General features: G+C 51.9%; 1 protein-coding gene across 8 annotated transcripts in view; it reads right to left on the bottom strand.

The window, feature by feature from the left end:
- Positions 1-872: 872 nt before the first annotated feature.
- Positions 873-14,938, bottom strand: part of TANC1 (tetratricopeptide repeat, ankyrin repeat and coiled-coil containing 1) — a 226,744-nt gene continuing 212,678 nt past the window's right edge. For 7 of the 8 annotated variants that reach the window (XM_049106149.1, XM_049106146.1, XM_049106148.1 and 4 more), the window contains 8 exons: positions 13,944-14,077; positions 11,835-11,958; positions 11,342-11,517; positions 8,266-8,398; positions 6,976-7,067; positions 4,830-4,976; positions 4,200-4,300; positions 873-3,722 (listed from right to left, as the gene is read on the bottom strand). In XM_049106149.1, coding sequence (XP_048962106.1) covers positions 2,534-3,722; positions 4,200-4,300; positions 4,830-4,976; positions 6,976-7,067; positions 8,266-8,398; positions 11,342-11,517; positions 11,835-11,958; positions 13,944-14,077 — 2,096 coding nt within the window. In that variant the 3' untranslated portion in view covers positions 873-2,533. Of the gene's footprint in view, positions 3,723-4,195; positions 4,301-4,829; positions 4,977-6,975; positions 7,068-8,265; positions 8,399-11,341; positions 11,518-11,834; positions 11,959-13,943; positions 14,078-14,938 lie in introns of those variants that run through there. The other variant, XM_025471123.3, reaches the window with a different exon arrangement.

The following is a 14,938-nucleotide window of genomic DNA, read 5'->3' as shown; positions in this document are numbered from 1 at the left end:
CCGTTTATGAATGCAAATCCAAAACCAGACAACTCCTCCTCCCCAGACATACAAGCAAACAAACCAAATCCAAAACCGCCCACAGGAAGGGGCCCCACAAGGCCTCTGTACTGCACCCCCGAGGCCGAGCCATTCACTGAGGACTACATGGGAGCAGTGCTCACCTGCCCACAGCCCCATCCTCAGGACTGACTGACCAGTAGCTTCCCAAGAAGACTTCACTTCTTTCTGGGGCAGTGACCAAACATCTTTAACACTTTTCCCTCCCACCTGTTTTTGTGTTTTTAACCCCCAAGTTTAATATATGGCTTTAAAGGAGGACTGCAGATACTTTAGTCAGCCTTACAGCCATCCCCAGACAGGAACCTGCAGGAGTCTTAGGGGATATCCTGACTCAAGATTCCACATCAGGGTTTTATCACAGTACAGCCCAGTTTGATGTTCACTCGCATTCCCACTACTCTGAGACGGATATGTGGGTATGATGTATGCACCCTTTTAACTGAAAGACTACAAATGTGAAGAACGTTTATAATCAACACAGTGCTCGGTGAATTGCCAAAGTGTTTTTAAAGAGTTATACTACTGAAGGTACCTGTTTCCAGGAAAAACAGACCCCAAGATTTCTGGAACAGGAATTCTGTTTCAGGCACAAAGGACTAATGCTAACCATTGAATGTTCTGGGGTATCTCGAAGCTTCACACTTTTTCTGAAATTATCAAATGAGGTTAAACATGTGTCTGATATTATTACTATAAAAATAGACTTTTCACTATTTCTTTAGGGTAACAAGATCACCCAGGAGTAAGCGAAGGCAGATCGCTGTCATCAGGACAGTCTCTATCCATTGTTTCATTTAATACAAAACAAATTCTATTAATATTCTTTATTCCATATGGAAAAGTACAGTAGTTGTGCAGAAACAAAACTACATAACAAAAGAGTAAGACTTTCACAAATATTAAAGAAAACAATGAACAATAAATAAGCCATAGTACTTCTAGCAAAACTCACAGAAAGCCTAAAAAAAAAAAAAAAAAAAAAAAAAAAGCTGTACAAAGTACGCTGTACACACTCAGAAACAAATGTTGAAGAATGACACCAGATTTCCTATTTGTACAAAACCATGATGATGCTTACAAGAACTTCATGACAACTATTCGTTTTTAAAACATTCTGTAAATATAGAACTTCCTTCTCCCCAATTCTAGAAAATAAATTTCACATCCCAACATATAAAACAACTATACTCCCACCTCTCTCAATTTAGCATTTTAACATCCTCCAATAGCGCACCATTTTCATATAAAAATACCTTTAAACCAAGGTTCATTCCTGTACCTTATCTTTACAGATGAATAATACATCAGTTTGGACTTAAGTAGCACCTCAAAGGTGTTCATATAAACGAGATAAAGTGCTGTTACTGGTATACTGTTAACATGCCCTAATAATACATCGTTCAGTGCAATAACCAGCATGAATGAAGCTTACAAAGAACATGCAAATACATGAGCTTTTTTTATGATTAAGTATTTGAAAGAGTTCTATTTACAAAGTCTGAATACAAGTTGGCTATTTAATATGTACAACACGTGACTACAAAGTAACGATTGTGTAATGAAACAAAAGCAACAACCAACCATACCTTAACTATCCAAATCAAATACTGTCCTTAAAGGACCTTGGAACGCTTGTTCCAGGAGTGCGACACCACTGGTAAAAGCAGTTTGGGAACCAGTTGAGAGCTTATTTACATATCCGAAAGAATGCGGCGTTCTTAGGGTTTTAGCCTAAATCCAACCTGACCATCAATCATGATTCCAAATGGCTTACACTGTTTCCTAACATTAAAAACACCATGAAGTGGGAATATAGTTCCAAAAAAGGCGCTATAAAAATATTTTTGAGGAGAACCATAACATGGAACTAAACGTTTAATCCTCTAGGGAAACTACTACAAAGGGAACAATATTTGGATGTCCTCGTCTTTTGCTAAAACAAAAAGAAACGAAAAAATATCACCTATATAACTTTACAGTCACACATTCAGCTAGAAACTTTTATATGTTTATATATAAAAGTTGGGATTTGACTCAATGGAACGGAGACTTGGAAGTTCCATCTACTCCAAGGTCCGTCATCCGGAGGCCGCGCCAGGGGTCAGGCCCAGGCCCGTCCTCTAGGGAGTATCACGCTCCGACCTCACGGCAAAGGCTAAAGGGGGGCGGGGGGGGGGGGGGGGGTGGCAGCTCGGAAGGGAGAAGCGGGAGTTCGTGTCTTTGGGGCGGTCTTAAACGTTTAGCTCCACAGGCATGACTGAGGACAGCTTTTAATTCTGGTCGGCATTATTCACGGTGACTATTTGTCAAAAAAATTTTATTCCACATTTTAAATACATCCAGGACATCTGATCCACCACCACCCCACCCCCAGGGAAAAAGGAAAAAAAAAAAAAAAAAAACCCATGGCTGAGGTCGTTTCTCTCGTGAAAACCTTTGGGCCGCCACAGGGAGGCCGCGCGGCGCCGGCTCACACGTTGGACTCTATGAACGACCGCTTTGGCTTCGCCGAGGGGAGGTGGCTCCTGCGGGCCTCGCTGCCGACGCAGGCGCCTTCCTGGCACGGGGCGGGGGCCGCCTTGGGGGCCCGGATGTCCGCGCGGCGCGCCGGGCCCGGCCGGGGCTGCTCCTCCGGCTCCCGCTCCCGCTCCCGGCCCTGCGCCAAGCCGCGGACGCCGCCGCCCGGGGGGCCGGCGCTCAGGGCCTGCAGGCCGGCGGCGGAGGCCGCGAGGGCCAGGAGCCCGTCGGGCAGGGGCAGGGCCCGGGCGCGCGGCGCGGGGTGGCCCTGGGGCTGCGACCTCGCCGTCTTGTCCGTGACGCCCATGAAGGGCGTGCTGCGCGGCCGGGGCTCGGCGGGGGCGGGCGCGGGGGCGGGCGCGGGGGGCGGGGCGCCGGCCGCAGGCTCTCGGACCCGGGCCTCGGGGCCGTCGGGGAGGCCGCCGCCGCCGGAGGCCAAGCTGCTGGTGGAGCCGCACATCTTGACGCTGCCGGACGGGGAGCCGGAGGAGCCCGAGCTGGCGACCGAGGCCGCGTGGCTCCCCGGGGCGGCGGGCGCGGGCGGCAGGAGCCGCTCGGCAGCCCCTGCGGGGCCGTGGCCCGGGCCGCTGCCGGCGGGAGCGTGCTGTGCGCCCCCCTGCGCCCTGGCGCCCGCGTGCGGCCCGGTCCTGACGATCTGCGCCTGGCGGGCGGCCGGCGGCACCAGCCCCGGCCCCAGCCCCAGGCCCGGCCCCAGCCCGCCCGGCGGCGCCACGGCCTCCCGCGGGGCCCGCCCGCCTCCCTGCCGGCCGCGCGGGGACGCGGGCCTGACCCGGCGCTGCAGCCCCTCCTGCAGGTTCCGGATGTAGGGCGACGGGCCGCGCGGCGGCGCCTGGGGCCTGGGCGCCAAGGGCGGGGCCGCCCCCGGGGCCCACGCGGCCTCCGCGTCGTCCTCCAGGGCCAGGGCCAGGGCCGCGGGCCCGCCGGCCGCCTCGTCCTCGTCCTCGGCCTCGTCCTCGTCCGACCCGGGGGCAGCGGCGGGCGCGCCCTGCGGCCTGTGCGGCGGGCCCCGGTGCAGCTGCCGACACTCCTCCTCCACGCGCGCCAGCAGCCGCCGCACCTCCTGGTTGGCGGGGCACAGCCTCCCGGCCTCGCGCAGGTCCGCCAGCGCCGCCGCGAACTGCCTTCGGGCAGAGGAGAAGCCGTCACTCGCCGCCCCGGTGGGCGCGCTTCCCGCCCGGAGCAGCGAGGCCGGCACCCTCGCGGCCCCCCGCCGCCCTGCCCCCCGCGGGCACGGATGGACCCCGGAGCGCGGGGCGGGCGCCGCTCCCGAGACGTCGCGGCCGAAGCCAGCGCAGCCGTTGCTGACGACGTCCAGGCCCGGCCCGCGGAAGCTCCGATTCAGTATCAAGGGGGTGGGAGGCCCGGGAGGCGCCAGGGGCCGCTGGGGAGCCCGCGAGCCCCACGGCCAACCCGGGGTCAACCCGAGGTCAACCGGAAACCAACCCGAAGCCAACCCGGGGTCAACCCGAGGTCAACCGGAATCCAACCCGAATCCAACCCGAGGTCAACCGGAAACCAACCCGCGGCCAACCCGACCCGACCCGACCGGACGCCGCACAGGGCAGAGGCCTCGCGGGCGCCGCCCACAGCCGCCCTACCTGCTGTTTCTCTTGGCCCTCGCCCTGGCGTAGAAGGCTTCGTAGGACTGCGGCTTCAACTCGAGGGCCTTGGAAGCAAATTCTTCGGCCATGCCGAAGTCCTAGCGTGGACAACAAACACGGGTCAGGGCCCGCACGGAGGGGCACCCTCAGACCTCGTTCCTCGGTCAGGAGGCAGCCAAACCTTAACAGTATCTTGAGGAGAATCCAGCAGAGAAACGGAAACGGACGGCTCGGGGCGGGGGTGGGGGCGGGGGCGGGCGGGGGCCGCAGAGGGAGGAAGTACTGAATCGAGTCGACTAGTTACGAGTTACCGCGCTCGTCACCGATTACCCGGTTGCGGTTGCGGGCACCGCCTCTGAGCAAACACACCCCACGCCAGGCGGACGGGAAGGCGCGTGCTCAGCCTGGGCGCCCTGGCCTTCTGGGACCGGCCCCCCCAGCGCATCTCCCAGCGCCTCGGGAGGCGCGTCGTGGCAGCGGTCGCCCGCCCGCCCCCGAGAGGAGCGGCTCCCCGCAGGCCGTGTCCAGAGGATGTGCCCACAGATGCCCCGGGAGCCCCGGGAGCGCGGGGCGGGCTGGCCTAGGCCACCGGCAAACACTCCAGGCACAGGCCGGCGCTCAGCTTACGTTTGTTTTTCTCCGGCAGCGAGACAAGTTGAGATAGAGGGACACTCTGAGTTCATTGAAGGGTCGCATGTCCTCTCCGAATCCTTCTCGAGGAAACTTCCTTAAGGCGTACTGGTACCTCTGGGCCGCCTCTTTCATCTTCCCTTTCTAGGAACCAGAAAGCAAAGAAATTGGGCCTTTTCCTGATGTTCCAGGAGGTACAGGCTCCCCCGGGGCCACCACGGCCACCAGGGCACGCGGGTCCCCGGCTGCCCGGCACCGGCTCACTGTCCCCGCGGCTTCTGGCCTCGGGCTTCGGGAAGGAACACAGGTTTTCTAGGAAGCAGCCCATACGTTGCCAAACTGATAACTATTAATACAACAGATTATCCTGTGTATATATATATATTTTATTTTATTTTTTGAGAGAGAGAAAGAGTGCACAGGAGCAGTGGGGATGAGGAGAAAGGGAGAATTTTAAGCAGATTCCACGCCCAGCACGGAGCCCAACTCCAGCCCATCTCCAGACCCTGAGATCATGACCTGAGCCAAAATCAGGAGTCGGTGGCTGATCTGAGTCACACAGTGTCCCCTGTTATATATTTTTGAAAACCATTTCCAAAATGATCCGTCTCCTACAGATGCTTTAATGCTAAGTGTACTAGAAATCAGATGAAGAAATGATACGGTTCTCAAGGCAAGTACGGTCTTGTGGAGAAACCTAGAGCTCGCTGTAGAATCATAATTTTTCTTTGAAGAGGAACTAAAGTACAGGCTTTAAAAAATCGAACAGCACTGCACGTCATTTTCAAGGCTAAAGAAATCCATTTGCTCAGTCAGTTCCATGGCACAGCAGGTATGAAGTCTGTTGAAAATGGCCTGATATTTCTAACATAATTGCCTACCAAAATTCATATTAAAACCACTTCAAAGACACAACACACACTCTGAACTCAATTTCAAAAGGATTCTTAGCCAGAAACCCTGCTGGGTTGTGCTGGATGCCTACTTATTTGTTATTATTTAAAAAAGAAAAGGAAAAAACTAAATGTAGCCCATGCAACAGCCTCTTGTGAAAGGATTAATTAAAGTGGTCATAATGCAGGTTTTGTGTTTTGTTTTCAAAACACTTGATCATCTCATCACAGACCTGGAAAGAACAGTGATTCACACATAAATGGCCTGAGCATCTCCCTAAACCAGGAGTGAGCAAACTACAGCTTCCCGCCAACCCCGGCCTGCCACCCGTTTGTACAATGCAGTCTGACGGACACGGCCACATCCGTTCGTTCATGTGTCACCTGTGGCTGCTTTCATGCCCCCGCAGCAAAGCGAGGGAGCTGTGACAGAGACCACATGGCAAAGCCTAACATGTCTGCTGTCCGGCCTTTTACAGGAAAGGTCTGCTGACCTCTGAGCTATAAGGTCTTATTTTGGAAATTTCACTTTAAACTTTAAAATTTTTACTTTCAAGTTAATTTATTAGTCCTTAAATTTATTTCCATTTCTTCTTTTTTTTTTTTTAAGATTTTATTTATCTGAGAGAGTGAGAGAAAGAGTGAAACCACAAGCAGGGGGAGCAGCAGAGGGAGAGGGAGAGGCAGGCTTGCCACTGAGAAGGGAGCCCAACGTGGGGTCGATCCCAGGACCTGGGGATCATGACCTGAGCTGAAGGCAGACGCTTAACCGACGGAGCCACCCAGGCACCCACATATTTCCATTTCTAAGAGAAAACGGTGAAAAAAAGTCTCCTGAGTATTTATATATTCCTTGGTCATCTTAAGTAAAGAAAGCTCTGGAAACTGTTCCAAATTGCAGACGCTAAAGGATGTTAAAACTAAGTTAATAGTCGTAGGAGACTTAACGATTCTTTTCTCCTGAAACGTCTCCTGAGCGTCCCTTTCCTGTGTGTCTACGACCCGGTGCACGAAGGCTCTCACGCCTGAGGCCGCTCTGCCTCCCACCAGGGCTGCCGCCTCAGTCACAGCCGCAGAAGTAGTGGCCCCCACGGAGCGCGGCCGCCACCTCCAGGCCCGCCGCGGGGACCTGGGAGCCCGGCCAGGCCGCTGAGCGCCATCCCGAGCCCGGGGACGGTTGGTCCGGCCCCCGCCAGGCCGAGGGGCTGCTCATGGGCTGCTTGTTGGGGGGCGGGGGGGGAACCACTTACTTTGTACATCATGTTTCCTTCCTCCATCAATTTCTGTAAAAGTATAATCAGAATGTCAGGCTTGGAAGTAGCCATCGCCCAGGCGGCATTTCCTGCAAAACAAAGACGCATTCAGGGGCGCAGCAGCGCTCCGGCCGGAAGGAGGTCGCGGCTTCTGAGCCCGAGCGCAGCGACGGTCACCGACGGCGGCACAGTGTGTCCTGCAGCCTCCAGACAACAGTGAAGTGGAGGGGACGGAGTGGCCCCCGGGGAGCTGGTCTCCCTTCAAATCTGCCTCACGCTGAACCAAGCGCCTGGGAGGGAGGCTGGACCGGACACACCTGCGACTCCGGGGCGACGCGCTGGGGACCGAGGCATCGGAGCAGCCATGCCCACCCCCTCCTCAGTTAAACCCAGCTTCCCGGTAATCTCCTCGGCTTCCTGCGGGAACCCTGGGGCTGGGGAGTGGAGGGTGTTCTCAGGCAGGCGGGCTCTGGCCCATCCTCCCCGCACCAGGCCTGCGTCCCTACGGCTCACAGCCCACTCCTAAGCGCGGCGGGGACGCTGCTTCAAAAGAGCAGCGTCGGGAGCCACCTGCTCCTCCTCAAACACGGACTCTGCCGAGCCTTAGCACCCTCAGGAAACTATCCACCCCAGTTGTGCCTTGGTTTCCCCCTGTGTAACATGCCGGGCTGATCACTACCTGCCGAGAGCCCTCTTCCGGTTGCTCTGTACCCACACATTCTGAGTGGGGGGTCACTTCCGACCAAACACACAAAAGGGGCTCCCCCCCACACAACAGTCCCTCCTGCCCCATCACGGTCCTCAACTGACCCCCATCCTGTTTCCAGTAAATCCCGTGGCCTTTCCTCCACAGAACTGCTGGGGCTGCCAGTGCCCTACCCGCCCGGCTGGGACGACTCCGGGACAGTGGTTCCCACACTCAGCTGCTCAGCAGAGCCACCCACATTCTTAACCATGATACCTGCCCCCCCGACCCTCCCCAAGAGATGAACGGCACGGCTCCCTGCCCTGCTCCCGGGCACTCCTAATGCCCTACAATTCTAGACTGTCCTTCAACACTGGCTGCTGCTTTCTACCCACACTGCAGTGATAATGTTATGAACCACTTAAGTATTTTGGACAACTGTGATCAAATGAGCTTTACAGAGGAGGGAAAAAACACAATCTCTAAGCACCTGACATCTTACTTCTTAATCTGGGAGCAGGTAAGTCTCTAATGGTCCCCGACATACTTTAGAATCTGAGGGTAACCCCCCGTCCTGCTGCCAAAACGGGGTATTTACTGACCTAATTTGGCTCCTTTTCTCAGTAGTGTAACCACTACAGATGTGTTTCGACAACCAATGGCTCTGTCCAAGGGGCGCATGCCGCTGTGGTCCACGTGCTCGATCACGGCTCCCTTCTCAACCAGATACAGGACCTATGGTGGGAGAGACAGAGCCCTGAAGGGTCGCTGCAAGAGTGCTACACACCCACCCACCTCTGCCTCTTGGGGAGGTGCTGGCAGTCTTAGCTTTACTGAGATCCTCTACACCTCTGGCCATTAAGGATCCTAATGTGAAATAAAGCTGACAAGAAACAGAGGAGCTGGGATCCCTGGGTGGCGCAGCAGTTTAGCGCCTGCCTTTGGCCCAGGGCGCGATCCTGGAGACCCGGGATCGAATCCCACGTCAGGCTCCCGGTGCATGGAGCCTGCTTCTCCCTCTGCCTGTGTCTCTGCCTCTCTCTCTCTCTCTCTCTCTCTCTCTCTCTCTCTGTGTGTGTGTGTGACTATCATAAATTTAAAAAATAAAAATAAAAAAAAACAATTAAAAAAAAAAAAAAGAAACAGAGGAGCTGCAATCTCGCTAAAACCCACTCTATTAGCATGAGGAAGGCGGGTGAACACTCCCAAGGAGGGACATGTTAGGTACATGCATCCATATACCACAGATGAGTACATGCACATCCACTTCCCGGGCCACAGAGATGCCACAATCATCTTTTCGTCTCCAATTACTTAGGAAGCAGACTTCTGCAAAGCTCCAATGAGCTGGCAGGCTACAGCAATGGGCACTTCAGAAACACTCAGATCCACACTGCCTGGGTACAGCAAGCTGGAGAAGCTTGCAGCTTGAGATCAGATAAACCCAATTATAACTCACTTTAAGGCTTAGGAAAGACCCTCAATTATTGGGTATGTAAAGAGGCAAGATTCGAGACCATGGTACATAGACTGATTTGATGTAGTATGAAAGCAGTCACTTGGACATACAGAACACAGAAAAAAAACAAAACACTTTGGCTACTCAAATTGTTCTATTCACTAGAAAATAAGTCTCTAGCCAACTTAGATTTTCATGTGAATCTGTTAGTCCACCAGGGGTTCAAAATGCCACTAGAGGGATTAATATCCATAATATATAAAGAGTTTCTACAACTCAATAAAAAACCCAAATAGCTCAATTTTAAAGCAGGCAAAGGATGTGAAGACATTTCTCAAAAGATGACACAAATGGCCAACAAACATATGAGAAGATGTCCAACATCACTAATCATCAGGGAAATGCAAATGAAACCTATAAGATATTAGGTTTAAGATGGCTGTTATCAAAAGGAAGGAAGGAAAAAAAAGAAAGAAAAAGAAAGGAAAAAGGAAGGAAGAAAGAGAGAGAGAGAGAGAGGAAGGAAAGGAAGGAAAGGAAGGAAAGGAAGGAAAGGAAGGAAAGGAAGGAAAGGAAGGAAAGGAAGGAAAGGAAGGAAAGGAAGGAAGGAAGGAAGGAAGGAGAAAGATAGATTAAGTGTTGGAGAGGATGTGAAGGAACAGGAACCCTTGTACATTGTTGATGGGAATGTAAAATGGTGTGACCACTCTAGACACAATATGTAGGTTCCTCAAAAAATTAAAAACAGAACTATCGTTTGATCCAGCCATCCCACTTATGGGTACATATCCAAAACAATACAAATAGATTCTGAAGAATTTTCAGGATCTTGAAGATATCTGTGTGCCCATCTTCGTAAGTGCACTATTCATAACAGAGCTGGGAGCAACCCAAATGTTCGCTGACAGATGAAATGATTAACACAATGTGACATACCTACAATGGAATATTCTTCAGCCTCAAAAAGAAAGGAAATCCCAGACCATGCTACAACAGGGATGAACTTTGTGGACATTATGCTAAGTGAAATAAACCAGTTACTAAAGGACAAATACTCTAGGACTCCACCTATATGGTGGCTCCCAGGGACTGGAGGAGGAGAGAAATGAGGCCTTCTTTAATGGGTACAGAGTTTCAGTTTTACAGGACAAAGTGTGGACATTGAAGTATACTAACACTATTGAACTCTTAGAAATGGTTAAGATGGTAAATTTTATGTTGTGTTTATTAACCACAATTTAAAAAAAAAATTACACTAGAATGCTAAGCTCCTTCCCTGTTCCCTAATGCAGATACACTAGGACCTGGTAAGGTAATATATGCTGAAAAATAAAAGTATAGATATGTGAGGTTTAGTTACACAGCTGTTTTTGAAAATCGACATTAAGTAAGTACAATTTACACCATCCAGGAAATTGAGACCATTTAAACCCAACATCACTGCCTTCTAAAAGCATCAAGGCTCAGATGTGCAGGGTGAGGACAACTTCTGCTCCAAGTTCCCCGGCTTCCAGCAATGCAGGATCTGTCTTCCCTGGCTAATCTGCACATGAAACATATTTAATTCTTCAAAAATGGTAACTCTCAAGGAGTCGAACATTCCTTTAACACCTGCTTGGAGCCTGGGACATGGAACCCGACAAAAGCATGGTTTCTGCACGGAAAGACATTTTGTGGTTCTTAGCTTATTCACGTTTTGCCCCTTCTTATCTCAGACTCGGGCATGTGGCAAAGAGATAAACATAGCGTTCTGGGCATTTTATATTATTTCTAGACAATGCCACATCCATTTAAAAACAAGCCAGATAATTATTTCACTAGTAATTTCCTATATACATGGAAAAAGCGATTTTTAAATGCTCTGTACAGGAATCCTATTTAAATGGGTTCCTAGAAGAAAATAAAACTACATATGCATGTGTGTATACATAGTCAATTATGCATCTGCTGTAGACATAGTCTGTAATCGTGTATCTTGAAGGTTTTGAGAGTCTATTAAAATTTTATACTAACTAACTAACTTTATACTAAAGTTCTAGAACAGACTGCATGCCACACAATAAGAGAAAAAAATGAAAGCTACAACACAGCACGCTCATACACACTGACCACACTCAGACACGGCCTCACACACCCCCGGGAATGGTTGGACCCCCGACTTTCTCCGTGGCACAGGCCCGGCGCGCAGGTGGACAGCGCGACCACCCGCGGGTACCTACGGTCTCTGCGTCACCGTAGAAGGCGGCCAGGTCCAAGGGTGTGCGGCCATTCTTGTCCGTCTGGTCTATCTCGGCTCCCTCCTCAACCAGAAACCGGACCACCGCTCTGTGACCTTTCAGACAAGCCCAGCTTAAGGCCGAAAGACCTTCTTTGTCCAGAGAAGAAAGGGCAGCACCTGAAAAAACAGCCGGTTCACAGAACATGAAGTCGGTGCGACAAAGCCCAGAAGCAAACGGATTCACATCCACCAATCCCTGTGCGGACCCGCGGCAAGCAAGCCTAGGAACTCGGGCTGGCAAAGCGATCACCACTGTTGACGCTGAGTAATGGGTATGTACACTCACTACCTATTCTGGTACTTGCCTGTAAATCAGAAAATGACCAACAAAGGGACTTTTCAAACTCGAATCAAAAAGTACGGTCATGGGTCTGGCAAAGCTCTTGGCTTTGTCCATCTGAAAGAAACCTCTGCAGGGGCTCCCATGCTGCTACCTTTGGAAAGGAGGAATTCCACGGTGCTCAAGTGTCCTTCACAAGCGGCCACCATGAGGGGCGTCCGGCCCTGCTTGTCACTTAGGCTCACATCACAGCCACGGTCCAAAAGCAATCTAACGATCTGAAAGAAACACTTGGAATTACAATCTCTCCGCTCCATTTCAGATCTTGTGCTCTCTACCAAGGGCAGATTTTTCTACACCTAAAAGTAGCAAAGGATTCTCTTCTTCAAATGCCCGAGTTGTGGGATTTGTAGGGCTTGTGAAATCTTTCCATTGTATTCCTTTGAATAGAATCTTCTTGCAAATATATATTCTTTTTCTGACCTGCCCAATTCATTACTACTTACCTATAAAACACACACACACAAGGCATAACCAGGCACGGAAAGGGGAGATCCTAAGCACAATCAGGCAGTGACCAGACAGCCGCAACGGGGCATATGGGATAAGTGAGCAGAAGGCAAGGAGGGGACAGAGGTCACGGCCCCGTGGTGGTGTAGCAGCTACACCCGGTAGGAGGCACAGGCTGCAGGAAAGCATTCACCCACCCCACACCCCCAAGCAATCTGCTTTTCTAAGCTTCAGGGCTTAGTGGATGGCTTGACCTTCACAGCAGGCAGTTTTTAGCAAAGCTTCCTGGAAGAGATTCCCAGCCTCAGAACTGCGCCTTCAACCAGTGCATGGTGAAAAGGCTGGCGAACAAAAACCAAAGAGCCAGAGAGGTGCCTCATATGACTACCTTCCCAGTGTGAGGGGCTTTATGTAGGGGGTGGACCACAGTCTCCAGCCCTCTGGCGTGGTGTTTGGTACATGGCCTCAACAACTAAAGGTGGCATATTCCCATTGCTTTCTTATTCTTGATACACTGACAAAAGCTTTCCAAACCTCGCCATGACTTAGGAATATTAAGACCAGGAGAGAGGACTAGCGAGGGCATCATATGGTGTGAGGGTCACAGGGAGCACATGGCAGAAACCAAGCTCATGGAAATGGAACTGAAAAGCCAAAATCTTCATGGTGAGCGCTTGTAGCTCCTAACAATGGGACTAGCAAGAGGGAGTCACATGATTCCGTGATGTAAAATTGGGTCTAGAAAATTCTTCCTATGATAGATGTGTGGTAAGATCCATTTTTTGTTTGTAGCTTGTGTGGAACCTGATGCCAGGCATGGCGTAGAGTCCATGGCCACTGTTCACAAAATGAATGAATGCCTGAAGTCTCAAGGATCCCCTGCTCCCTTGAATTAAGGCAACAACAGGTAACTCCCTAGTAAAAGAAACCAGCCGGATGGGGTGCCTGGGTGGCTCAGTCGGTTAAGCATCCGACTCTTGGTTTGGCTCAGGTTGTGATCTCAGGGTCCTGGGATCGAGCCACACATTGGGCTCTGCACGCAGCAGGGAGTCTGCTTGAGAGTCTCTGTTCCCCTCTGCCCCTTATGCTGCGCTCTAATAAATAGGTCTAGAAGGGGAGAAAGAAACAAACAAACCAGCTTGAATCACAGGGTTGGAGAAGAGAGAAAATGTTTTTTCTTTTTAAGATTTGAGGGAGGAGGAGTGTCATGTACACATGAGGGCAGTGGGGGAGGGGCAGAGGGTGGGGGTGAGAGTCTCAAGCACAGAACCCAACATGAGGCTCAAATCCCATGACCTTGAGATCATGACCTAAGCTGAAACCCACTGGACACCTAAGCAATTGTACCACCAAGGTGTCCCCAAGGTTTCCTTTTCTAGAGAGCACAACAGACACCTCTTCCTCCCAGTACGCTGGACAAATGGGTCACACAATCACAACAACAGGTGTGTCACAGCAAGTCTTCTGTTACCATGACAGGGCCCGCCTGCTCCACTTCCCTCGCTGGGTACAAGGAAGCAGGTCTCGGCCTCCGCCGGCCCCCAGCCTTGCTCCCAGTTACCAGCCTACAACGGCAGGCTGTGCTTGCCTGTCAGCCGTTTGTGGTTATGGAGCAGAACTGATGGCACAAGCAGAAGCCAAGTACAAGGAAAAGCCAGGGCTCAGAGGAGCCGCACTGGCCCCAGGGCAGATGGGCAATAGTGAACTCTATCCCACCCATCGTTTCCGAGGCCTTCCGGGGCCCACCCAGTACCTGCCAATGCCCCTGGCGTGCTGCACAGAACAGAGGTGGGACCCCTCTCCTGTTGGTCCGGGACACAGCAGCTCCGTGCTCCAGCAGCAGCTCGCACACCTCCAGCTTGCCTCTTCCGGCAGCGGCCGTCAGGGCTGGGGGAAGACCACAGGGAGGGGAGTCCATTAGTGTGGGGTGGCTAACAGTGGCCACAAATTCTCACATGATCCTCCCACAGACAGGGAGGCGGCTGTGCATCCTCTCCCACCTCTCTGAATCCGCCTAGGCTTTGTGACGGCTTTGACCAATAGAACACACAAGAAATGACGACATGCCAGCGTCTGGGCCAAGTCCTGAGACAGGCAACTTGTGCTTCTCCCCGGAACATTCATGCTTGGAACCCAGGCGCCACGGCGGGAGGCAGCCCAGGCAGCCCAAGCAGCCCTGCGGTGATACACTCACGGGGAGGAGAACCTAGGCCCGGGTGTGGTTCGCAGTCCAGGTGAGCGCTGCGCAGCCAGCCAGCAGCCATCCGGCAAGCAGGTGTGCGCACCACCCTGGTAACGGATCCCCACACAGTCTGGCTACACCAGGTAAAGCAGGTGAGCAGACGTGAGCCATGCCTGCCAAGCCCAGTAGATTCAGGAGCCACTATATTTTTGTTTTATTGTTTTACTTTGTTTTTTTGGTTGTTTTCTCCCCATGGTAAGAGAACCAGAATATAGCTCAACACACATGCATCGATCAGAATTATGATCCAGTCCAGCCTCTTCCCTTAAAGGCATAAATTTCAATCAACAAGATCTAGCAATTGCTGACGGAGTCAAGGGCATATCAAATCATTCCTGTCCTTATGGAGTTTGGAATCTCTGTAACCAGTCGAGATTCTGAATTAAGAATGTCAAGAAAGCAAGAAAAGTGGATCAGATTGTAGAGGGTCTTGAGTGCTCAGGGGAACAGCCCAGTGAGACTCTGAGCAGTGAGTGGCCCGCTGGTAGCAGCAGGTTCTGGGGAAG

This window comes from Canis lupus, chromosome 36 (genome assembly GCF_003254725.2).
Source record: "Canis lupus dingo isolate Sandy chromosome 36, ASM325472v2, whole genome shotgun sequence".
Classification (NCBI taxonomy): domain Eukaryota; kingdom Metazoa; phylum Chordata; class Mammalia; order Carnivora; family Canidae; genus Canis; species Canis lupus.
This window is presented reverse-complemented; position numbering and strand designations above follow the sequence as displayed.